At 65.8% G+C, this 23205-nt stretch overlaps 1 protein-coding gene and 1 long non-coding RNA gene across 3 annotated transcripts in view; one reads left to right on the plus strand and one right to left on the minus strand.

Moving 5' to 3' along the window:
- The window catches only part of OLFM1 (olfactomedin 1), a 34136-nt gene extending 23058 nt beyond the window's left edge, over positions 1–11078 (minus strand). Inside the window, exon 1 of one of the 2 annotated variants that reach the window (XM_070430325.1) lies at positions 10872–11078. In XM_070430325.1, the coding sequence (XP_070286426.1) occupies positions 10872–10895 (24 nt within the window). In that variant the 5' untranslated portion in view covers positions 10896–11078. Of the gene's footprint in view, positions 1–6336; positions 6594–10871 lie in introns of those variants that run through there. The other variant, XM_070430324.1, reaches the window with a different exon arrangement.
- On the plus strand, positions 7719–8680 carry LOC139020566 (uncharacterized). The gene is made up of 3 exons (XR_011473330.1): positions 7719–7779; positions 8399–8488; positions 8592–8680. It is a non-coding gene; the product is annotated as an uncharacterized lncRNA (long non-coding RNA).
- Positions 11079–23205: the final 12127 nt, after the last annotated feature.

Below are 23205 nucleotides of genomic sequence, written 5' to 3' on the forward strand. Positions count from 1 at the left end.
AGCCACGCTTCCGGAGAGAGGTTTCCCTCCGGCTGAGCCGCCCTGCCCCGACGCTGGGCTTGGGGCATGGCCTGACGCGGGGCCAGGGACGCTGAGGGGGCAGCTGCTGCGTCTGAGCCCGAGCCCCGCAGAGCTGATGCCACCCTGATGCCACGAGGAAGCGCGCCCAGAGGGGTGAGACGCCCATGGGCAGAGCTGGCCAGCACCGTGGGCAGCGCCTCCCCGGGCCCCTCCCACAGCTGCCATGGCCACGGCCACTGGGGAGGGTCCGCGCTGCCCCGCGGCCTCGGGCAGCCACGCCCACGTCCTGCCGGGACCACAGGCCATTCTCCTGGTCGCCCGGGAGGAATGGGCCCCTTCTGGGCGGCGCTGGCGGACCCCGGGGCTCGGGCCCCACACATTGTGGGCCCTGCTCTCCGGGCAGTGAGGGGCTCGCCACGGCCACCGAGAAGCAGCCGGCTCTGTGAGTGAGTGGTCGCCCCGACATGAGTAATTGATCCCCACGTGAATGAGAAAGGGGCGTCGTTATAGGAACCTCTGAGAGCCGGCGCTGGGGTCCCGCTGGGGATGGGGTCCCTGCCCCGAGCTCGGGCTCTGTCCCCACCATCGCGCTGACCAGGGTCCTGCCTGCCTGGACCTGGCCGCCTGCACCACAGGCCGCCGCCATCTCCGCGGAAATCCCAGGAGTCGCTTGTGGAGTCACATGACACTTCCGCGCCCCCTCCCCCTGCCACTGTGTCCACAGGAAAGATGCGGGTGGTGGGTGCGTGTGGGGGGCGGGGCACAGGGACTCGCGGGGCCGGAGCACAGCTGTCTCCGAGCGCAGACTTACAGCCGACATCTTCCTAAGCACACGTCTGCTCCTTCTGGCCCTCAGACCCCCACGCCCCCTCGAAGCGGCGGGACCCACTCTCTTTCCAGAAGCCCCTCGCGAGCCCTGTGCCCGCAAGAGGGGTGTCTGCACGAGGTCTGGGCCCCGGAGGGCACCTCGCGGCCCCCTAAACCCGCAGGGACTCTCCAAGGTGCCGCCCTCCCGCACGGCGCGCTGTGGACAGAGGCTGGGGGCTCGCACCCTCCAGCCCAGGCCCTGCTCCCTCCCTGACCACCGGCCAGACCCCAAGGTCCCTGAACTGTCCCCAGTGGTGTCTGCCCCCTTCCCACACCCAGGTCCCAGCGAGTGGAGCCATGGCGCCAAAACACGGCGAGAGCAAGTGTCGTCCCCCCCCCCCCCCCGCCCCCCACCGTTGCCGGGGCAGCTGTCGCGAGGTGTAACCTGGGTACCGAAGAGCAAGAGACCTGCCTGGACTGGGAGCCGAGCCAGGCACACTGAGCCCTGTGCTTCCTTCTGGGACCTCGGTCCCTCGGCAGCGAAGGGACTGGTCCAGGGTCACCCGTCCCAGCGGGAGGTGGGAAGGAACTCCCAGGCTCTGACCCCGCTGAGCACGCTCCCTGCGCCCCTCGCCCCGCACCCCGCTGTGCCTCTGCTAGAGGCCGAGGCTCAAGGTCAGCAGCAGGCGAGCATGTGGCCCCGCAGCCAGAGACGCGGCTCGGCGGGTGCTCGGACGCGGCCTGCAGAGGCCGGCAGGCTTGGGGCCGCCCCGGGCGCCTCCTGTCACCGGCGCTGAGATAACGAGCCGCTTCCTCTGTTTCGTGTTTCTCTCTTTCTTAACGAGAACACGCACTCGGTGCCACTGGTGCCAGACAGGGCTAGGAACTCACCGGGGTCTGCCACCTCCTCCCGCCCCCCGACGGCTCCCTCGCCCTCCCCAAGCCTCGGTCTCCGTCCTTCCAGGGCGAGGACAATGACGCGGGGTCCCGGTGACTGTGGAGATTTGACCCAGATGTAGCTCCAGGCGGGTTTGACGCAGTGACACAAAGGTGTTCACCCTGGCAACTGGCCTCATCCCCAGCGCCTTGGGCTCCGGGCCAGTTTCTTACCCGAAAGATGAGCTAAACAAAGAGGCCTGCGTCCCCCCCCATCCCCTCCCTCCCCTCCCCCGGCCACGCCCGCGTGGGTGGCCTCGTGGCTGCAGGTTTCAGAGTGTGAACACCCACAGAGCATCCTTCAGAGCCGAACACGGGCTCCTTCCGCCGCCGCCTCACGCGGCCACGCATGTGATTCCGCGTGGCGGGTCTGGTTCTGTGTCACCCCACACGGCGGTGTTAACACCGACCACAGGGCCGACGACTTTGGGAATAAATGCCACTCGGAGCAGAAGCCGCCTTTCTCCTTCCGAGGGAGGTGGAGTCGGGGACGAGAAGCAAACTGCTGTCGGAGGCGGAGACGGGCGGCCGCCGGGGCTGGGTGTACAGCTTACGGGGCTCGGCCCTCCTGCCCGGGGCAGGACGGCGAAAACGCTCACTGGATTCCCGTGGCCTGAACAGACTGGTGCAGGGAAAGCCCCCCCGTGCTCCCCGAGCCCAGCCCCACGCCCACTCAGGTGCAGGGCAGGTGGGCAGAAGCCGATGGGTCCTCCGGCCCCAGTTCAGGCCCCGCAGGTGACAGCACGGGCTGCTTCACTCTGGTTACATTTGTCGGGGGCTGGGCTGGGCCTCCGCTGCAGGAGGAGCTGGGGGTGGGGGTGGAGGGCTCCTCTGTGGCCCTGCCCCAGCCCCGTCCCCGGAGGGGAGGCCAGGGTCCTGTTTCCTCTCTGCTCAGGCGCCCAGACCAGCGAACGGCGAACCAGGCTGAGCACACAGCGGTCACCCCATGATGCCTGAGAACACCCGACGACCACAGCTGGTACCCAGGAGGCTCTGTGCTCAGGCCCAGCGGGGACCCCACCAGGTGTCGGGGACGCTCTGTCATTAAGAAAGGCCATGCCCGGCCCGGCCCAGCCTACGGGGCTCAGTGGGTGAGCGTCGACCTAGGAACCTGGAGGTCACGGTTGGATTCCCGCTCAAAGCACAGGCCCGGGTTGCAGGCTTGATCCCCAGTGTGGGGCGTGCAGGAGGCAGCCGATCCATGGTTCTCTCTCATCATGGATGTTTCTCCCTCTCTTTCCCTCTCCCTTCCTCTCTGAAATCAATAAAAATATATTTAAAAAAATAAAAAAAGAAAGGCCATGCCCGGCCTGGGTGAGCCTGGCTGACAGGGAGGCTCTGCCTCACCGGTGCCGACTCCCGCAGCTCGCCTTCCCCAGCCATGCTCGCACCATGCCCTGTGTGCAGCCCCCTCCCCCCGCTGCCCCCCCCCCTCCCCCGCAGTCCTGCCCCGGGCTCCCTGCTGGACCGGGGCCACGCGGCTTCCTGCGGGGCTGTCTCCAGCTCCAGGAGAGAGAAGGCCCCTCCCTCCACACAGCCTCCGCTTGGCTCACACTCGCTCCTGCCTCTTAAACAAACAATGATGGCAGGGCCCCGGCGCCCGCGAGGCCGGCTCAGATGCCAGATGGCGAGGCTCGGACTCGCTCGGCACCGTGAGCCCCGGTTTGCCCACGTGCAGCCCGACCAGCTGGCGGCCGAGCCTGTGTGTGAAGGAGGGACAGGGAGCGGCGGAGAGAGCAGGCTGGGGTTCCCGCAGGGAGACCTCCCCCAGACCCATCCCGGGCAGCCCTCCTGCTCCCACACGTGGGCAGTCAAGAGCCTCCTCAAGGTCACGGGACAGTGCCTGGTGGGACCGGGGGGGGGGGGGGAGGGGGGCAGGGGTGTGTGAGGGCAGCTGGGCTCAAGGTCGAGGTTACACAGCGTCCTGGCCCTCTCAGGCCGTCACACAGGAGGGCCACGCTTCTCTCTGAGGGCAGCCGAGTGGACCGGGAGTGCAGGCCGCCCCGTGCTACCCGGGCCCCCCCGCCCCCTGGGACAGAGGGATCCACCCCCTCCCGGCCGGGAAACGCAGGCCTTTAATGGAAGTCACAGAACAAGACCACCTGGAACGTCTTCCTGTCTGAGGTCAGAGTTCACTGGGGCCACAAGCGTGGCGCGTAGTAGGCCGTCCGTCAACACCTGGCATTTGACTGAGTGGCTGGTCGTGCGCCGTGGGGAGCACAGATGGCGGCATGTGCTTGCTCCCCCGCCCGCCCGCCCGCCCGCCCGCCCGCGAGTTCCCAGCAGCTTGGAACGTGCAGGTAAGACCCACGCACACGCTCCCGGCTACTCCCACGTCCATAAACGCAGGCTGCTCCGTCAGCTGTGTCCCTCGTGTTCCCTGAAGTGGGGGGGAGGCGGAGGGGAGACAGAAGCCACCCAGCTGGGGGGTGGGGGGCCCTTCTCTGCTCTGGGTCTCCCGGAGCCCCGAGGTGCTGCCTCCATTTATGAAGGTGACCGGGTGGCACAGGATGCCCGCCCTGGGGCGCCCTACGGTCAAACCTCCGTGGGATCAAGAAAGTGAGATTCTTGGGGGCACGGACACCCCCATGCAGCTCTCCGATTCCAAGCACCCCAGCCCTGCCCCCACGCCCACTGCCAGGGCCTCGAGGTCACCTGGCCCGATCCTGACACGGTCCCCTGGATGGGGCAGTGCAGCTGGGGTCCCAGGAGCTGGTGGCCGAGGCGAATGCGCCCTGACGGCTTCCTGGACTTGGAATCCTGCATTGGGTCAGCCCGCCTTTCCGCCTTTGTCCTAAAATCCCAGCAATCAGGGAGGATGGGGCCCCCCGCGGGTGGGAGGTCCCCTGGCTGGCGGCCAGGGACATGGGGAGGGACTGGTCCCCTGAGAGGCCCCGCAGCTGAGCTTCAGGAAATGATCCTCAGAGGAAAACCTCCCTCCCGCCCCGGGGAGGGCGGCCGGAGCTGTCCAGGGTCCTGAGGGACCTCAGCTGCTGGGGACGGTGCAGGTGTGCCTGGGGGCGGGGGGGGGGGGGGCGCTGGCTGAGATGCTGACGGCTGGTGCCCTCCTTAGCCCGGACGTGGACGGGCAAACACCCAAACCACCGAGGCGAAGCTTCCGACTGAAGTTGAACCAAAAGTTTCCCCAAGAACAGGGGATCTTTACAAAGACGCCGGGCGGGGACGCGGGAGGGAAACGTTCTGTGGTCTGGGCGTGAAGGCTCAGGGGACCCGGAAGTCAGGGGCCGCGAAGGCCTGGGGGGTCCTGGGGCAGCCACTCCCAGGGCCACCGGAGCCAGCCCTCATGTCCCCCGATGTCTACATAGGGCAATGCCTGCTGTGCTCCTGTGTGTGTGTGAGTCCCGTGCGCATGTGTCCCTGTCCGTGCACAGTACACAGCCACCCCCCCCCCCCAGGCCTTCCTGCCTCCAGACTTCTCTCGGGGACACCAGGCTGAGCCTCCCCAGGGGACCCGGCCGCCATCTGGGGCCTCTGAGGGTCAGAGGGGCAGCAAAGCCCCCCAGTGCGGGGTGGAGGCCGCACCTGCCGGCAGAGCTGGGGGGCAGGCCGGGCTCCAGGCAAAACCTGGGGGCTGCTCTGAGCCTCTCTCCTGCGACCCACCTCTCACCTCCCTCTCTCTTTTGTTTCCTCTTTTGTTCTGAGAGGAAGGCAGGCAGGCAGAGAGGGAGGGAGGGAGGGGCAGCTGGGGCTGGGGGCGAAGGTGCCGGCGCCCACCCGCCTCCCGGACTTGCCGCTCCACAGGGTGGCCTGTCGGCTCAGAGTGTGGCACAGTGGCCCCATCCAAAGGGCATTTTAATGTCACTGCCAGCAGCCCGGCTCCCGGTGCCAGAGCAGCCCTGCCAGCAGCCCTCCCGCCCGCCGCCGCCTCCTCCTCCCAGACCTCAGCTCCGAGAAGCAGCTTTAAAATGGAGAACCCCAGCCGGCGAAGGCTCTCTGTGGGCGCACTGTTCGGGGACGGCGACCCCCCTTGGCATGCCCCGTGGTCCCACACGCACACGGCCGCTTGCCACTCACACTTCCTGCCGAGCATGTGGCCGCCCCCCAGGCCCTCCACATCGAGCCCAGCGGGCACCCCAGCGGGCACCCCAGCCCAGCGCACGCTGCCTGCCCTCTCAGGTCTGGTCTCAAAGGCAGGATCCCCACGGGCTGGGCAGCCCCCAGGGCGGCGCTGTGCCCACAGGCAGGGGGCTCGGCAGCGGGTGGGGGGGAGTTAGCTCAGCTCCACCTCTGCAAACGGGGGGCTTGGACATCCTGCTCGGGCCCCCCACATGACCACAGCCCACTGCCCCCTCCTGTGCCCTTTGAACTTCTCAGCAGGGAGGGGGTCCCACCCACAGCCCAGCTGGGCCAGAGGTGGGGTCCTGGGGAGCTGGACCCAGCTCTGTCATCTGCACCCCGCCCTCCATCCCAAGTGCGGCCGGCGGGCACCCTGGCGTCCTCCCCAACCGCGGGGCTCTGCGCGGGCAGGGGCGCCTGCTGCGCGAGCTGCTCCCTGACTTTGCAGGCTCGGGGCGCGGGCGCGGGGAGGAAGATGGCGTTGGATGCACGTACTTGAGTGAGTTCGGTGCCCATGAGGAGGAGGAAGAGGAGGCTCAGGAGCTTCCGGGCGGGTTGCATGTCTCGCTGCCGCCCCCAACGCCCTGGCATGCGGGGCCTGTGCTGCCGGCGGCTGCGTGGACGCGGACGCGCTCCCGGCTCTGCTGGCTCCGCGGCGGCGCCCGGCGGTGTCCCCGCGCCTTCAGCACCCGGAGCCGGCGGCGCGCGGGGTTTGCTGCGCGGGGCGGCCGCTCTGCATATTGATCGGAGCTGCTCGGCGTCCCGGCGGGCGGGGCGGGCGGCGGGCGGGCGGGGCGGGCGGCTCCTCCGGCCCCTCCTCCCGCGGCTCAGCGGCTCCGGCTCCGGGCGCCGGGCGGGGAGGCGCGCTCAGCGGCGGAGCCAAAAGTTTGCAGGGAAGGGGCGGGGCGGGGGGCGCAGAGGGACCCGCGCGCCTGGCTGGGGTGCGGGGAGCGGGAGGGCGCGGCCGGCGGGGATGCGACTGGGACAGGATGTGACATCAACGAGGCGGGGGAATTGAACTCGCAGGAAATTCCATCCCGATGGGCCGCGGCGGTGGGGGCTCCAGGTCCCTGGGATTGGGGACCTGGACTCAGGCAGCCAGCGCTGGGGCCGGGCCCGGGTGCTTGGAGTGGACCGCAGAGCGGGAGGGCCTGGCCGGAGGGCGGCACCTCCAGGAGGGAGGGACAGAGAGCAGGCCCCGCCCTCAGGGCCACGTTTGTGAGAGCTGCTGAGGCTCGGACCCAGGACCGATGCTGCAGGGCAGGTGGGTGATGGGTGGACACACAGGCCTCTCTCCTGCCTGTGGGTGGGGACAGGCCTTCCTGCGGGGGCTTGGGTCCCATTTAGGGTGTGGGCGAGGGTGGGTGCTGTGTCCTGGGTGGATGCGTGCACGTGGGGGTGCGTGCACGTGGGGGTGGGTGCACGTGGGATGGGTGCGTGCACGTGGGGGTGCGTGCACGTGGGGGTGGGTGTGTGCACGTGGGGGTGCGTGCACGTGGGTTGGGTAGGCACTGGTTCGTGAGGGTCCCTGTGGGGCTGCTTGGGTTCCACGCCGAATGTTTGGATGAGACGGGACACAGCTCTACCTCCCCAAGAAGCCTGGCCTGAGCCCCTGAGCGCCCGCCCTCTCACCCCCAGGCCTGGCCACCATGGACTGTGGGCACAGCTTCCTCATGCCCCCCTCCCCCTCCCCCTCCCCCTACGCCAGTCCTTCCAGGTGAGCTCCCAGCTGGAGGCCAAGTCTTCCTACCACTGGAGCTGGTCCTGGGACCCACTCTCCAGGTCAATCCTTCATTCGGGGAGGAACCCCCAACCACCTTCACTTCTCATGTCTGTCCCGCAAATAAGCTCCATGAGGAAAAGCGCTGACAGCTGGAGGCTCCCCCGGCCACAGGAGGCACAGCTGTGGGTGACATGGTCCCGTGTCCTCAGTCACAGGTGGGAAGGAGCCCTGCGGGTGGGGGAGGGGACTCATAGGGCCACTCAGGGGGTTCCAGAGTGAGGCCCAGATGCCGGCCAACTCTTGCCAGTCACTGTGCCACCCGGTCCCATGCCACCAGGTTACTGTGCCACCCGTCACCAGGCCACTGGGCCCTGGAGGAGGCCCCTCTGGGCATTGGGTGAAGGAGCTGGGCCTGGGGACCTCGAGAGAGCAGGTGTGGGGGCTGCCACGCCCCCTCTCCAGGGCTCTGCCAGGGGGAACTCTGTTCTCTGAGCCCTGAGGGCTGGGCTCCAGGGGAGCCAAGGTGGGCGGGTTTCAGGGGACAGGTCCCCGGCCCCGGCCCCAGGCAGGCACTTCCTGGTGGTGCCTCGCAGGCAGGGTGGGCCAGATGCTGAGACAGAGCTGGGAATAGAGACGGGCTGTGGGAGTCTTGTTCTCCTGCCTGTGCCTGTGCCTGAGAGGAAGCCACGCGGTGGCCCCCGGCCCCGAGGGAGCCCACGGGGATGGAGGGAGCCTGCGCCGGGAGCTGAGGGCTGCCTCTGGCCGGTCCTGCTCCGTGTGAATGTCATCATTGCCACTAAAGTGTTCCCTTAAAACGGTTAAAATTTTTACTAGATCTGCAATTTGTAACCACAATCGAAAGAAATAATGATATATGATACCCCAAACCACTGAATGGCACACTTTCAAGGGGCGGACTGTAAGGTATGTGAATTATATCTTAATAATGCTGTGGGTTGCTGTGTGTTTTTTTAATGGCAAGACTCATTGTATTGCTTTAAAATTTTTTTTTTTAAATTGATTTCAGAGAGGAAGAAAGAGGGAGAGATGGAAACATCAATGATGAGAGAGAATCATGGATCGGCTGCCTCCTGCACACCCCACACTGGATCGAGCCCACAACCGCGGCCTGTGCCCTGACCGGGAATCGAACCGTGACCTCCTGGTTCATAGGTCGATGCTCAACCACCGAGCCACACTGGCCGGGCTCATTGTGATGGTTTAAGAATGCAAAGTGCAGAGCGTAATGTCACAGCGAGACCAGAACAGCCGTGTTGTCACTGCGTGGCGACCACGAGGCTGGCGTTTTCTGAGCGAGTGCAGAGGGAGGCTAAGGATGAGGTGGGAGACCAGGTCCTCTAAGCCCCAACCCCCTCCCTGTGACCCGTGACCCTGGATGAGTCGACCCACCACCCCCCTGCCAGCCGCGGGGGCGGGTGAGCCACGGCCGTGCCGTGGAGCCGCAGGTGCTTTGCGGCAGACAAGGCCTGGGCTGCACCTGAACTTGCCCAAAGGATGGAAAACTGAAGCGAAACAAGGAATGGAGACGGAGAAAGGAAGTCCGCGTAGACCTGTTCCATTTTGCCCACGTCGGCCACGTGCTGGCCAGAAAGATGGGTGTTCCGTGTCCCTCCCTCTGGCCTCCCTTTCCCGCCTCTGCATGGTCAGTGCTCTAGGGTTTGTGATGTTTGTCTTCGCCCCCACCCCGGTCGTTGGTCCCGGGGTTCCGCCAGCAGGCTCCCCGGGGGTCTTGGCTTCCGATGGCCCCTTTGGGGTGCCCACAGCCAGGGCCAGGCCACAGCTCTCTGCTGACTGGTCAGATTCTTGCTTTCCTTCCTAGCAGCCGGCTTTCCCATCTGGGGAGCCATGGAGCGCCTCAGAGTGGCGGCTCCGTGGGGAGGTGGGCGCAGGGCCTGAGCTCGGGGGTTCGGCCCGTCGGGCAGCAGCCCTGTCCCTTCACGCCAGCCCTGAGCCCCTGAGCTGTGCGGGGACGTGGCCCAGTGAGTACAGCGCCATCGGGCACCGCTCTGCTCGTCAGCTGGTACATCGGGTCCCAGCTCCCCTCAATGCCCCCCTCCTGCTGTCCTCCTGGAGGGAGCCGGCCGCTGACTCAGGGAGCCGCCATGGATGGGCTTCCTGCTGCTTTAAGAAGCCTCCTTCCTCACCAGCCTCATTATAATGTGACAGAGCAGTTGCCAAGGTAACGGCACTAACCCTCCTCTCTCCTCTCTGCAAATTTCCTAGCAAATGAGGCCGGACCCACGCGAGGTGTCCTGTGGCCTGTGCTTGGAGCGGCGGCGGCTGCCCGGCCTCCCCCTCCTCCGGGCGGGCGCTGAGCCGGGCACCCCTCAGCGGCCCTCCCTTCCCAGCCTCCCCGGCCCCACGGTTCTTGTTAAACCGAGGCTCCTGAATTGAGAACCTACTGTGTGAAGGCCCCACCTCGGGCACCAGCAGCGCACGCTTGGAATCAGGACGCCACGAGAAGCGATGATGGCGGGCCTGGCACGGGCGTAGGAGCAAAGAGCAAGCTTGGAACCCTCGAGTGGTCCAGCAGGACGGGTGGGGGGGACAGGTGACCTGTTCCCCCCACCCCGCCCCCTTCGAACCAGGGCAGCCCCACACCCAGGCAGCCATGACCCCGAGTCACAGCCAGAGACGGGGCTGAAATGCAGGGCCTCCAGCTCCCAGGTCACCGCTCTCTGGGACCAGAACTCACCAGGCCCAAGTCCAGGAACCAGCACCCACAGGGTCCTGGGAGCCAGGGCCTCGGGGCAGGGGGATGGCCCTCGTGGCCCCCTGGCACTGTGGCCCCAGGAGAAGGACCACTTTCCTGCCTCTGGGGTTCCAACCGCCACATCCACAGCAGTGCCCATGGCTGTGTGCACCTCCCCCCCCCCCCAGGAGCCCGGCTTCCCGAACACGCGGGGCAGGATGGCACCTTCGGGGGCAGCCGCACCCACAGAGCCCTCTACCTCCCCTTGCTGGTGGCCGTTAGGTGCTGTCCACCGCGTCCCGGTTGGCAGCCCTTCCCGGTTCCCTCTCCGGCTTCCACTGCGTGACCAGTTAGCGTTTTATTCTGTATTTGTCTCCCACATCTCGCGTCTCCTCTGAGAAAGCCCACCCTTTGCCATCGAATTGAGAACCTGGACTGATTTTGCAGAACCGCCCGCCGGTGCCCATGAGCAACACCTGTCCTTCCAGCAGGACCCGGGGGGCCAGCCTGGGTGTGTGGGAGCCACCTGCACAGCCCCCCTCCCTCCAACCAAGAGCCCTGCCCGCCTCTGGCTGCGAGGCCCAGGGTGCTCACCTCGGTCCGTTCCTCTGCGGCCATCTTGGGGGGACCGGGGTGTCCCCCTGGCCCAGGTCATTTTGTGATAACTCTCCTTTATCCTGTTAATTATGGCAAATTTCAGTAATTGGTTGTCAAGGGTTAAACCATCCTTGCTTTCCGGCCTCCACCCTGTGTGGCCAAACGCTGCTGGATTCCGGAAACCGCTAGGAACGTTGTTAAGGACTCTCTTGTCGGTGATCACGCGGGACAATGGTTTGTCGTGGCCGGGTTTTCTTACGACGCCCCTGTCTGTTCTGGTGACAGGGTTCGGCTGGCCTCACAAAACAGGTGGAGAAGTGGCCCCTTCCTTGCTGTCATCTGAAAGGGCCTGTGTAAATCTGATGTATTTTCCTCTTGGAATAGTTGGTAGAATTCACCGGCGAAAGCATTTTGGCCTGGACTTTTTTGGGGGGAGACGGGGGAGGTGAAAAGGATGGTATGTTTTTATTTTACAAAATAGCTGTAGAGACCTTCAGACTTCCTCTTGTCTAGGGTCCCCTGGGTAGGGAGCATTCTTCAGGGAATTCGTCCTTTTAGCCGAAGCTGTCAGATTTGTTAGCGTAAAGTTATTCGTGACATCCTCTTGTTGCGTTTTTGATGTCCTCGAGCTTATTGGCATATAGCGACTCGTAATGCTTTCTTATTCTCTTGGAAAGATCTGGAACAACCCCCATGCTTCCTTCCCGATATCGACGGTTTGTGTTTTTCTCATTTTTGTTTCTCGGTCAGTTAATTGTCTCTATTTTGTGTTGGTTTCCAGTTTCCTGGACTTGGTGTCCCACCTTTATTCCCTTCTCCCTCCTACTCACTCCGGGAAAATAGTCGTTCTCTCTTTGCCTGGTGCCCGTCGGTCGTTGCCGATGCCCCTCTTTCGTCCTGAGGACCCACATCGCGCCCAGCACCCTCCGTCCACCCCGGGGCGCCCTGCAGCTCCCCGGGGGATCCCGGGTGAGGCTCGCTCTGCTGTCCGCTGTCTGTCAGGTGACCGGTCCCCTTCTCACTGCCCGAGGCTCCGCCCCTTTATGGAGGCGGGACCCCGGGTGCGAGCGATGCCTGTCCCCAGCAACGGAGGTGCCGCCTTCAATGCCACCCCTTCCTCATGGTGAGTGGGTTCCATCATCCTGGGCTCAAGTGCGCTGACGAGTCTCTCTCCTCCCATCTGCTAACGAGGCCCATCTGGCGTGTGTGACATTCACGCTTTAGTTCTCGGTTCTGACAGTTCCGTGTGGCTGCTGTTTACATGTTCTCTTTCTCCGCTTGATTTTTTTTTTTTTTTAATCATCTTTCCACTCATCAGGAGGCGCGTGCCTCTCCTCGTGGGCACAAGGCACACTCGGCTCCTGTTCTGATGGGATCCAGCACCCAGCCCAGCACAGGGTGGTTCTGTGGGGAGGCGTCCGTCTCCCCGACGCCTCGGTGGGCGCACACCTGCAGACTGTGATTGCTCTGCGGGGAGACCCTGCATCTGGGCACCGGTCCAGAGGGCTGGCACCAGCAGGCAGCTGCCCCAGCAGCTCCCCCTGCAGCCCAAGTCCCGCCTGTGACCCCAGGACCCAGCTCTCAGCCCGCCTGCTCCTCTGCGGCTCCCTCCGCACACCCGGGCTCTCCGTCCAGCCAGACTCCCAGCGCCCTCGGCGCTCACACAGAATGTGCCCCCTTCCTGCTCCTCCCCGCGGCTTCCCTCTCCAGCAGCCCCGCCACCCAGGTGCCCCCGCATGTCCTCCAGCCCAGGTGCCCCCGCACCTTCTCCAGCCCAGGTGCCCCCGCACCTCCTCCAGCGGAAGGATGACAGGTTTGCCCTGGGAGTCCCCATGCTCGGCCCCTCTGGGCACAGCTTAGCAGCGTGAGGCTCACCCACAGGCGCTTATTCCCTCCGTGTCTGCCTGCACAAGCCTACGCCCCGAGCCTCAGCGAACCCTTCTCTGGTCTCCGTCCAGCGGGCATCGTGTTTGGCGAGAGGCTGTTTGTGGGTTTGTCTGCCCCGGAAGCCAGCCCGGCAGCCGTTGCGTTGAGCCCTTTGCCACCCGCGGGTGGGGAGCAGCCCTTTCACTCCCCTGCAGCCGGCGGCCCCTTTACAGCGCCAGGCCCGCGTTCACTGCCCTCTCCCCGCATCGGGGGCGGGAGCAGCCGGCCGTGCCCGGAAGATTCTATCTGAACACTCCACGTGCAGCTCACGGAGCTCAGAGTTCACTTCTGAGTTTCCACGAAACCACGGGCAGCAGTGGCACCAACTTCCCGACCGGCACGCGGAGCCCTCACGCCCAGTGGCGTTCAGACCTGCTTCCAAACCCTGGACGCCACTTCTGTGCGAGGGAGGGACGGACAGGGCGTGGGACCTATCGGGAGGTGGGACGTGCCGGGAGGCGGGATCTGTCGGGAGGGGGGACGCACTGAATGACTAAGTGCTCACAATTCTGATGAATAAGCAGCTATTGTGTCTTCTGCTTCAGAAGTCTCAGGATGGCCCAGCAGTGTGGCTCAGTGGTTGAGCGTGGACCTATGAGCCAGGAGGTCACGGTTTGATTCCTGGTCAAGGGCACAGCCCTGGGTTGGGAACTTGATCCCCAGTAGGGAGTGTGCAGGAGGCAGCCGATCAGTGATTCTCTCTCATCACTCATGTTTCTCTCTCTCTCCCTCTCTCTTCCTCTCTGAAATCAATACAAATATATTTTTAAAAAAGGTTCAGATAGCCAAAACCGGTTTGGCTCAGTGGATAGAGCGTCGGCCTGCGGACTGAAGGGTCCCAGGTTCGATTCTGGTCAAGGGCATGTACCTGGGTGTCGGGCACATCCCCAGTGGGAGATGTGCAGGAGGCAGCTGATAGATGTTTCCAACTCTCTATCTCTCTCCCTTCCTCTCTGTAAAAAATCAATAAAATATATATATATTTTTAAAAAAAGGTTCAGATGGATTGTCCAAACCAGTGACTTATTTATTTTAGATCCTCACCGAGGATATGTTTGCTGACTTAGAGAAAGAGAGAGAGAGAGAAAGAGAGAGAGAGAGAGAGAGAGAGAGAGAGAGAAACATTGATCAGTTGCCTCCTGGATGTGCCGCGACTGGAGATCAAACCTGCAGCCTCGGTTTTGGTGCCGGGACGACGCTGCAACCCCCACAGCCGGCCGGGCCGGCCAGCTATTTGCAGACACTGTCCTGCTTCAGCTTTGTGCCGGGCGCCGGTCAGGATTCCCGGCCCGTGACTGAGAGTGACAGCCGCGGGGATTGTAGGAGACGATGCCCACGTGGCAGTTCCGTGTGCCCACGGCTTTCGAAGGGCTTGCTGGGTATCGACTCACTCAGCCCCGCGGGGCCAGCTGCCCGGGAGAGACGCCAACCTGGATTCCAGGATGCGAACCTGAACATCGAGCCGAGGATGGAGCTGCCTCCCGGGTCCACGTAGCCGTCCTCCCACCACCGGCCTCACTGTCCGAGTACTGGGTACCCCGGGCCCGGCGACCCCACGCGCACAGGGCTGAGGGAGCAGGGTGAGGCACTGTCGGAAGATCAGGCCTGTCTTGCCCGGCCGGCGTGGCTCGGTGGTTGAGCATCAAACTAGGAAACAGGAGGTCACGAGGGGGTGCTGAGGCCACGGATGCCTCAGTTCCCCAAGTTGAGATGGTCCCCAAACATTGGGGGGCCCTGGAGGGGTGGCAGGCAGGTCTGCAGGGCCAGCACAGCCCGAGGCGCCTGGACACAGGCTGCCCTCCACCTGCCCACAGGCCGCCTGCTCCCCAGGCTGCATGTTCTTGAGGGCGGCGCGGGTTCACGCTCATCTTTACGGAGCCGCACGGGACGTGGCCAGGGCACGGTCGGTGTCAGGAGCCCGCGATCTCCGGACGGACGCCCTGCTGTCACCTGCAGTCCCCACCGGCTGTCCACAGGCATCCGACCTCAGCCCCCTCCTGGCCCCTCTCTCTCTGTTCCTGCCTCCTGGCCCCGCTGGGAAGTTTCCTGCCCCGCGGCCCCCCAGCCTCTCCCAGGAACGCTCTGCGCCCAGTTCACCCTGAGAGCGGGACCCTGGCTGCCAGGAGCCGCCCCACCGCCCTGGGCCCAGCTTCCTGGGACCCTCTGGGCAGCAGCAGCTGCTGGTAAAACATGCCTCGGACTCGTGAGCACTGAGCGGAGACGGGACAGGGACCTGTCAGGAATTCTGGAACAAACGCCCTTCACGGCTCTTAGGACCAGCACAGCCGTGACGAGGCGGAGCCAGCCAACAGCCTCCAGGCCTCCTGGGGACGCGGTCGATACCTCCTTCTCCAGGAGCAGGCCGGGTCTGCGGGGAGGGGGCGGGAGCAGGTGGCAGCGGGCAGACTGTCCCTTTGGAAACACAGTGCTGAACAACGGGCCTCGTGGGCAGGAGCAGCGGGAGCCGCCAGCAGACAGGAGGGCGAGGGAGGGCGGCGTCAGGAAAGTGCCCAGGGACCCGGCCGCGGGCAGGGGGGGAGGGGGCAGAGGCATCGTCAAGAGCAGTGGTTCTCAACCTCGGCTGCACATTAGAATCACCTGGGAATCTTTTTAAAATCCTGATTTCTGGGCCTCATCCTCCGGAAATTCTGTTTCTTTGTTATTAATATTGTGGCCCCACCCCATAACAAAGAGACAGAATTTCCGAAGGATGAGGCCCAGAAACCAGGATTTTAAAAAGATTCCCAGGTGATTCTAATGTGCAGCCAAGGTTGAGAACCACTCACTGGTCAGGAGGGAAGAGCAGGCTCAGCTCCCAGACACGCCCACCAGAAGCGGGGGTGGGGGGGGGGGGGCGGGCAGTGCGCTGGGTTTCAGTGCCCATTGTCTCCCGATCACGGAAGAACACGTGACCCGGAGAGAACATTGGGAACAGCCGTGTGAGTGCAGAGAGGCTGTGAGAGCGGGACTCCCACCTGCCGCGGGCGGAGGTGTGTGCTCTGCGGCTCCCAGACATCACCCCTCTGTCCCCCCACAACACCAGGTCTGCTTAGCCTGAGCCCCGCTGTGCCAGTGAGGGGCCCAGAGCCGGGCAGGGCAGCTCGGCACATGTGTGAGGCCTGGATGGCAGCCCAGGGCGGGAGCCTTCACACCTCAGCAATCTTTAGGGGTCGCAGGAGGCAGGTGGGGGCTCCCAGGCAGAGGCAGAGATGGGGGGAGGGGCGGGGAGGGAGAGGTAGGAGGCTGGGAGCCGGGAGGGAGGCGTGAGGCCTGGTCCCAGGCGCGGTGGACGTCATCCCGGCCCAGGGGTCCGAGATCAGTGGGACCCCCTGGCCCTGGGGCCTCGGGGCCTCGAGCCGGAGTCCGGGGACAGAGAGGACATTGGGGGTCACAACAAAGTCCGAAACCTCGTCCCTGGCAGCATCGCGCCACGTGGCTTCACCTGGGACACGTGGACCGGGGTCGCCACGGTCATGGCCACGGCCTCGGGCAGCCGCCTCTGCGAACCCAGTCTGCTGTCCCACTCGCCGGCCTTCCCGCGGGAACTCTTTCCGGGACCAACGATTCTCCAACAGCCGTTCGTTGTCGGTCTCCTGGGACGCGCAGAGCCCCACAAACAAACGCATCTGCCAGGAGCGTCTGCTGTTCGCCTTGCACTTAATCACCGTACCCGTCCTCGCAAAGCAGAGCTGGGGCCGCAGGAGACGGGGCCTGGGGTTCCCTCCAAAGGCCCAGACAGGGGCCTCCTCCGCCCACAGGAGCCAGACAGCGAGAGGGAGTTGGGAGCCTGAGCCGGGAGCCAGGACGGGGCGCGCGCTGGGGTCGCTGCCTCAGAGATCAGACCGAGCCAGGTACAGCCCTGCACTCGCCCGCGCTACCTGGGGCACGAGGGCCCCACCTGGGGGCAGCGGCTCCTCCTGCCAGCGGCATGGGACCCGGGGCCGCTGCAGACAGCAGGAGGGCAAGGGCGAGGAGTGAGGCCCTTGCTTTCAAGGAGGTTTTTAAAAGTATTTTTAAAATATTTGTATTGATCTCAGAGAGGGAGAGGGAGAGAGAGGGAGAAACATCAATGATGAGAGAATCACGGATTGGCTGCCTCCGGCATGCCCCCCACTGGGTATGGAGCCTGCAACCCGGGCATGTGCCCCGACTGGGAATCGAGCCGTGACCTCCTGGTTCATAGGTCGACGCTCAGCCAGGAGCCGGTGGGGCGGGGATTGCTGCTTTTCACCATATGAACCAACACTGTCTGTGCCTGTGCAGCCGGCTGCCCACCCCACCCCGCCCCCCTGCGTACCCGGCAGGACGTGCAGTTGCCTGTGTTGATTAAATGCCGCCTTCCGTTCCGTGTGTTACATCAGGAAATAGAAAACTCACGGACAGCCCAGCGCCCCGAGGAAAACCAGCTCAGCCCGTCCCGCACGCGCGCTCTGGGGTCTTGGGCGGCGGCAGCTAATTCAGTGTGGGGGGGTGGGGGGGTGGGGTGGGGGGTGGGAGGGTCAAGGTGCTGGCCCGGCCCGCCCGGCAGGGTCCTGCCTCCCCCCCAGCGCCGGGGCCTCGGTCCAGGAGAGAGGAGGTCACCGCTTCCCTGGGAGCCCGGGCCAGGCACTGGGGCCCCCTCTGCGCTGCAGGGCCCCCTCCCTCCTGAGGGCAGTCGGCCCAGGCCCTTCCACCTGCCTGCCCACCCGCTGACCCAGGTCTGTGCCCGGAGCCAGCGGGGCCGCAGGGTGGTGGACGCGGAGGGAAGTCGAGCGCTCCTCCTCCCAGGAGCTGCCAGCAGGGCCATCGCTGCCCCCAGCACCGGTCCTGGGCTCGGGAAGTGCCCCCGGCAGCCCTTGCCTCGGGGCCGTGTGCTGGGGCCCCCGGGACTGTGACTCACACAGAAGCTTATTCTCGGCCGGAGTCCTGCATGCAGGTGGGCAGGGCCGCGCTCCCTCCGGAGGCTCCAGGAGGGTCCTTCCTGCCTCCCAGCTCCTGGGGCGCAGGAGCTCCTTGACCAGAACCCACCCTGACCCTGACCTTGACCCTGAGCCTGAGCCTGAGCCTGAGCCTCCACTCACACCACCTCCTCCGGGAGGCCCTCCAGCCTCTGGCAGGTGAGTTTGCCCCTCAGGGGTCTGGGTCTCCAGGCTCCGCCCTCTGCCCGTGGGACTCCCACACCAGACCTCCACATGCCAGCACACAGCACCACGGGTGGGGGGCTGGGCCCCCCCCCCAGGTTCCCCCAGGCCACGGGCCGTGCTCCCGACCTGCCCAAGGCGGCTCGGCCCCTCCCCTCTAAGCCCCAGCCCTGGGGGCAGCCGCCTGGGCGCTGACTTTAATTTGCTGAAAACGATGGATTCGGCTCAGTTCCGGCAGCGTGAGTCATTTTAATTAACACCATCTGATACTATTTGAGATGAATTTTGCAAACATTAGCAGCTCCACTTTTCTCTCTAAAGTCAGTGCAGTAAGTCACCCAGGCGGCCCCGTGGGAGACTGGAGGAGCCGTGGAGCACGCAGGGCCTCGTGCTCCTGGCCAGACACGCGGGAGGGGCGCCGAGGGAGGGGCCAGCGGGTGTGAGGGGCCCCCATCAGCCTTCCCCTCCCAGGCCCCAGGAAGTGGGCACGCTGATGGCAGCTCAGGGCACCTGGCCCTGCCCATCCGGTTCCCCTGGGGCCTCGGCTCCGGCCCCTCCTCCCTCTCCCGTAGCCCAGATGCTCCAACGATCAGAGTGAGCAGCCCTGGGCCCAGGCCCCCCTCCTTTCAGGTGGGGAAACCGAGGCACGGAGATGGGTGCACACGGAGGCGAACTTGACCCCCAAATCCCGGGGTGCCTGGCCCCAACCCCCGAGGCAGGTCTGTGCGGGAAGGGCTTTGTCCTCTGACGGGGACGCGGGGGCGACGCTGGTCGGCGGCACCGAGGGCGCTGCCCGTGTTGTGGCTCTTCCCTCCCCCGAAGCCTGCGGTCCCTCCCCAACGCCTGGGAAAGGACCAGGCCACCACCGCACGGCCCTCGTGGGCAGAACCGGGCCACCAAACCCATCCGGGAGGTTTTAGGAGCGGCTGGGCACCCATCGGCCGGGAGGTGCCATGACTTTCATTACAAATTGGCTACACGTGTGGCTGGTCATTTACATAACGGCTCTGCGGACCGTTAATTGAATGATAAACGATTCCACCGTTGCGCCTGCGACTCGATGAGTCAATACCGGAGCTGCTCAGGCAACGCCGGCCCCGGTCCCTGAGGGTCAGGGGAGTGGGCGGGGGGGGGGGGGGGGGCAGGCGCTCCGGCTACAAATGAGGTCGGTGTGGGGGTCAGAGGCGCCAGGGGGCCCCTTGGCCTACACCTGGGTCCTGGGCCCACACCCAGCTGCCGAGAGCTCAGGGAACTAAGTGTCTCCATGAGGAACTTAATTTCCATTTAGTAAGACGGACCGTGTGGCTTCCCGTCGCCTCGTCATTGAAAGCAGATTGATGGAGGCTGAAGGCAGAAGGCAGACCGCCAGGTGCTGGGCGCAGTGTGGCCCGACCAGAACTGAGTGGGCACCAGCCTGTCGGAGCCCAAGGGAGGCCCCATCGGGCACGCGTTCATGCCTTTGTTCATTCATTCGTTCATTCATTCATTCATTCGTTCATTCGTTCATTCGTTCATTCATTCATTCGTTCATTCATTCATTCGTGCGTGGTCAGTGAGTAACTGCGGGTTTAGAACGGACACAGCCTGCACCCTCCCCGACTCCCAGTCAAGTGGGGACGGAGGACAATCAACAGAGGACACGCTGCGGGAGCCCCGGGCCTGGAGGAGGTGCCCCAGGTGCCCGTGAGGACAGGGGGCCTGACTGCGGGGAGACGGGGTGACAGGGAGACGGCGGGAGAACTTTCACAGGGGATAGGGCAGCGCCCCCCTCCCCTCCCCTTGAGGGCGAGAGCCTGGGGCAGAGGCAGGAGGAAGGTCTGGGGGCCCTCGGGGAGGAGGAGGCGCCAGGGGCCGGTGGCGGACAAGGAGGCAGACAGTCTGGGCCCTGGAGGAGCGGGAGCGGGGCTCCGGGCACGGCTGTCAGGACTGCGGGCCGCGGCCCAGCTGTGAGGGCCGTGAGCCAGACGGGTCCTGCGGGTGCTTCTCTGCCGTTGGGGCCACGGCCGGGGAACAGGAGTCCGGGCAGGCTGCCCGGGGGAGGTGACCTTCTGCCAGCCGGCGGCGGGTTCCAAGGGGCACGGCGTCCGCTGCGCAGTGGCCTGCGCTCCCCAGGACCTTCCTCTGCATCTGCACAGAGTTGCCCGCTGGGCGCCCGCCCAGTCCCACGGGAGATTGTGAGCCAGCCCAAGTGCACGGCCTCCCAGCCCCTTCCCCAGCCGCGACCCCGCGATGCCATGTGAGGCCTCCCCATCCCCCTGCCCACTTCCCAGGGAGACACTGAGCACCCTGAGCTCTCACAGCTGCGTGTGGCCAGGGCCGCCACGTGTGCGGGGGGAAGAGGAGGGAGGAGGGGTGATGGCGCCTGCTCACCAGGTCCTGCCTGAGACCACGGCCACGCTGGCGCCCAGAGCACCCCCCGTGGGCTCTGCACGCTCAGGACAACGAGGGTTGCGTGTCTGCTCGCCGCCCCGGCCCACTTCCCCGTCTACTTTATGCCGCCCGCTCCCTCCTCTCAGGCTCCGAGACAGGGCAAGTGAGGGTCACGCCGTCGAAAGGCAGGGCCCGGGCTTTGGCAGGGGCCCTGGTGCTCCAGGTGCTGGGTCTTGTAGCGACGGGACTTGGGGTCCCTCCGGGGACTTTCCCTTTGTCCTGGGCCCCGGCTGTGGCTTTAGTCTCTGAGCCGGACCCAGAGGCCGCTCGGGACTCAGCTCCGGCTTCTCGCCCTGAGAGGCAGTGGGCAGAGTGGGGCGGGGCTGAGGTGCGCACTCCCCTCTGGGCCGCGCTGGGAGCTGTCACTCACACCCCAGCACCTGGCACGGAGGGGCCCCCGAGATGCCCACCGCCTGGGCGAGGAGCTCACACGGCCTCACAGGCCTCCTCCAGGGGCACCGAGCCGCTCCCGGGTCCTGGACCCTGCTTCTTGCTGCTCCCGTGGCATGCCCTCGCTGCCCGCTGTGCACAAGGCACTCTGTCCCGTGTGGCGCAGAAGTGGGAGGCGCACAGCCACCCTGAACCCTTAGGCCGCGGGTTCCGTCTGGTCTGCAGATGAAGCAGTGAACTCAGGCGGACTCAGCGGGAGGGGGCAGGCTCGGCGGGAGGGGGACAGGTTTGGCAGGCGGGGGGTCTCTGCACAGGCGGGGGCTCCTCTGGAACCTGGGGGAGGAGGCTCTGGGGGAGGAGGCTCTGGGGGCTGAGTGAGGGGGTGACGTCTGCTGAGACCTGGCAGTTCTCTCCCCTCTGACCCTCGGGGTCTCGCCCTCACGCAGCGAGCGGGGCTCTGGGGCAGCAGGCCCTGAGGGATGAGGCTGCCGGTCCTGCCCCTTATGGCTCAGGGCGCAGAGCAGAGCCCGGCCTGTGAGCATCGCGCTGTCGGGAAAGCAGACCCGGAAAAACCAAGTCTACCTCCCAGCAGCCCTTCGACCCCACAGGCTCCTCCGCGCGGGCTGGTCGTGCGGGGCCGAGGGGAGCCGATGGGCAGTGAGCGTGGCCCCGGTGACATCGCCCACGCCAGGCCCGGCTCCTGCCACAAACACGCTTTTCACAACCGAAGGAGAAAGTCTCTCCGAGTTCTGGGAGTCTGGGAGGGGGAGTCGCAGTCAGCGTGGCGGCCGCCGGGAAATCGCGTTTTCTGTGGCCGGTGGCGCAGGCTGAGCGGGAACCAGTGCTGTGCTGTGTGTGCTCAGTCGAGGGCACAGGAAGGACACACAGGGAGGGCACAGGGAGGGCACAGGGAGGCCCACGGGGAGGAGCGAGGCAGAGCGGGGGCGAGGCAGGCTGTGAGACCCTCCCGTCCGGCCGGCGTTCCCGTTTGGGGACATGGCTGGGCTGCACCAGGCCCCCCAGCCTCGCGGCAGTGCTGAGAGAGGCACCGTGTTGTCCCCCATCTTCCAGCCGAGGAACCTGAGCCTCGATGTGGGCCGTGCGCTGCCCCCCAGGAGGCTGGGTATTGGGGACCATCTGGGCCGCGTCTGCCTTCACCGGTGGGCGAGCCCTGTCTGGGCTGGAAACACTGGGCACACCGGTCCCTTCCACGTCGGTGTGTCCCCCAGGCCAGTCCCTCATGGGCCCCCAGAGCCCATGAGACCACCCACAGCCTGTGTCCGGGAGGAGGAAATGGTCCGGGCCACTGCCCACCGAGCCCTGGGCGGCCCCCGTCCCTGCTCAGGGCCTGGCGCTAAGAGCAGGGCAGGGCTGCCCAGGCCTCAGCGCCCACCGCCCCGCAGAGCCAGGCGGGGACCAGCGCACGGCCGTCCCGGGTGTGAAATGAACCCTGGACCGAGGCAGGGGCAGCGAGTTTGGGAAATGGGTCTTCTCTCCGCTGGGCCTGCGGCTGTTAAGTGCTCGGCTCATCCGGAACATCGGCCGCCCGAGGCCTTTCCTGGAAGGTCCATTAGCGGGCGGGCCAGTCGCTGCCCGGGAGGCCGCTCGCCACCCCGTCCGGCTCCATTAGCATCACCCGCACGGCCGTCCATTTGCACCAGCTGTTCTCACCAGCAGGGAGCCGTCCACGCCCGGAGGGACTCCAGGGACCCGCCTCCGCCCAGGAGCTGGGGGGGGCCACGGGGGGGCACGGGGGGGCATGGGAGGAGGGGCACGGGGGGGGGCGAGGAGCACAGTGAGCCCCAGAGGCAGCCACGCCCTCGCGTCAGCATCCGGGCAGCCACCCGCGGGGACCCTTGGAGACATGAGGCCTTTGGCTGCTTTAATGTGCTTTATCCGCGTTTCAAAGGCCGCCGCTGTGCGGACCTAGAGACTCAAATAGCAGCGAGGCCTGCGCTCCGTGTCTTTTCTCGTCCGCGAGGGCCCCTCAGAGGCTCTCGCCGGGCCTGGCGCGGAGGTGGGCGCGGGGCTCAGAGAAGCAGCCCTTACGGAGACGCACCGGGAGCCTCTGAGAGTCGAGGGAGGTCCCGCCACCGGTTCCGGGGACACGCCGTGTGGCCACCCCGCCCGCGGGACCCGCCCCAGCGGCTGCGTGGGCGCCTGGCTGCACCCCGGCCCTGGGCGGCCCTGCCCTCATTAGCTGCCCCATCTCATCTGCAGCCGGTTTATTTCCACGCCCGACACATGGGCGTTTCGTGTCCCTGCGGGCACCTGCCCTGGCCGGCCAGTTAGTCCCCGTGGGGAGCGTGTCCTCCGGGAGGCCCCATGGAGGGAGGCTCCTCGCCTTGTTCAGGCAACGCGAGCCGCTGCGCCCAGTGTTAGAGGGAAACGGTGCGAGCAGTGTGTGCAGATGCATGTGTGTGAGGCCGTGGGTGTGTGTGCACCTGTGTGACACTGTGGGATGT

This window comes from Myotis yumanensis, unplaced genomic scaffold (genome assembly GCF_028538775.1).
Source record: "Myotis yumanensis isolate MYYU_CA2020_CCGP unplaced genomic scaffold, mMyoYum1.0.hap1 SCAF_12, whole genome shotgun sequence".
Taxonomy (NCBI): domain Eukaryota; kingdom Metazoa; phylum Chordata; class Mammalia; order Chiroptera; family Vespertilionidae; genus Myotis; species Myotis yumanensis.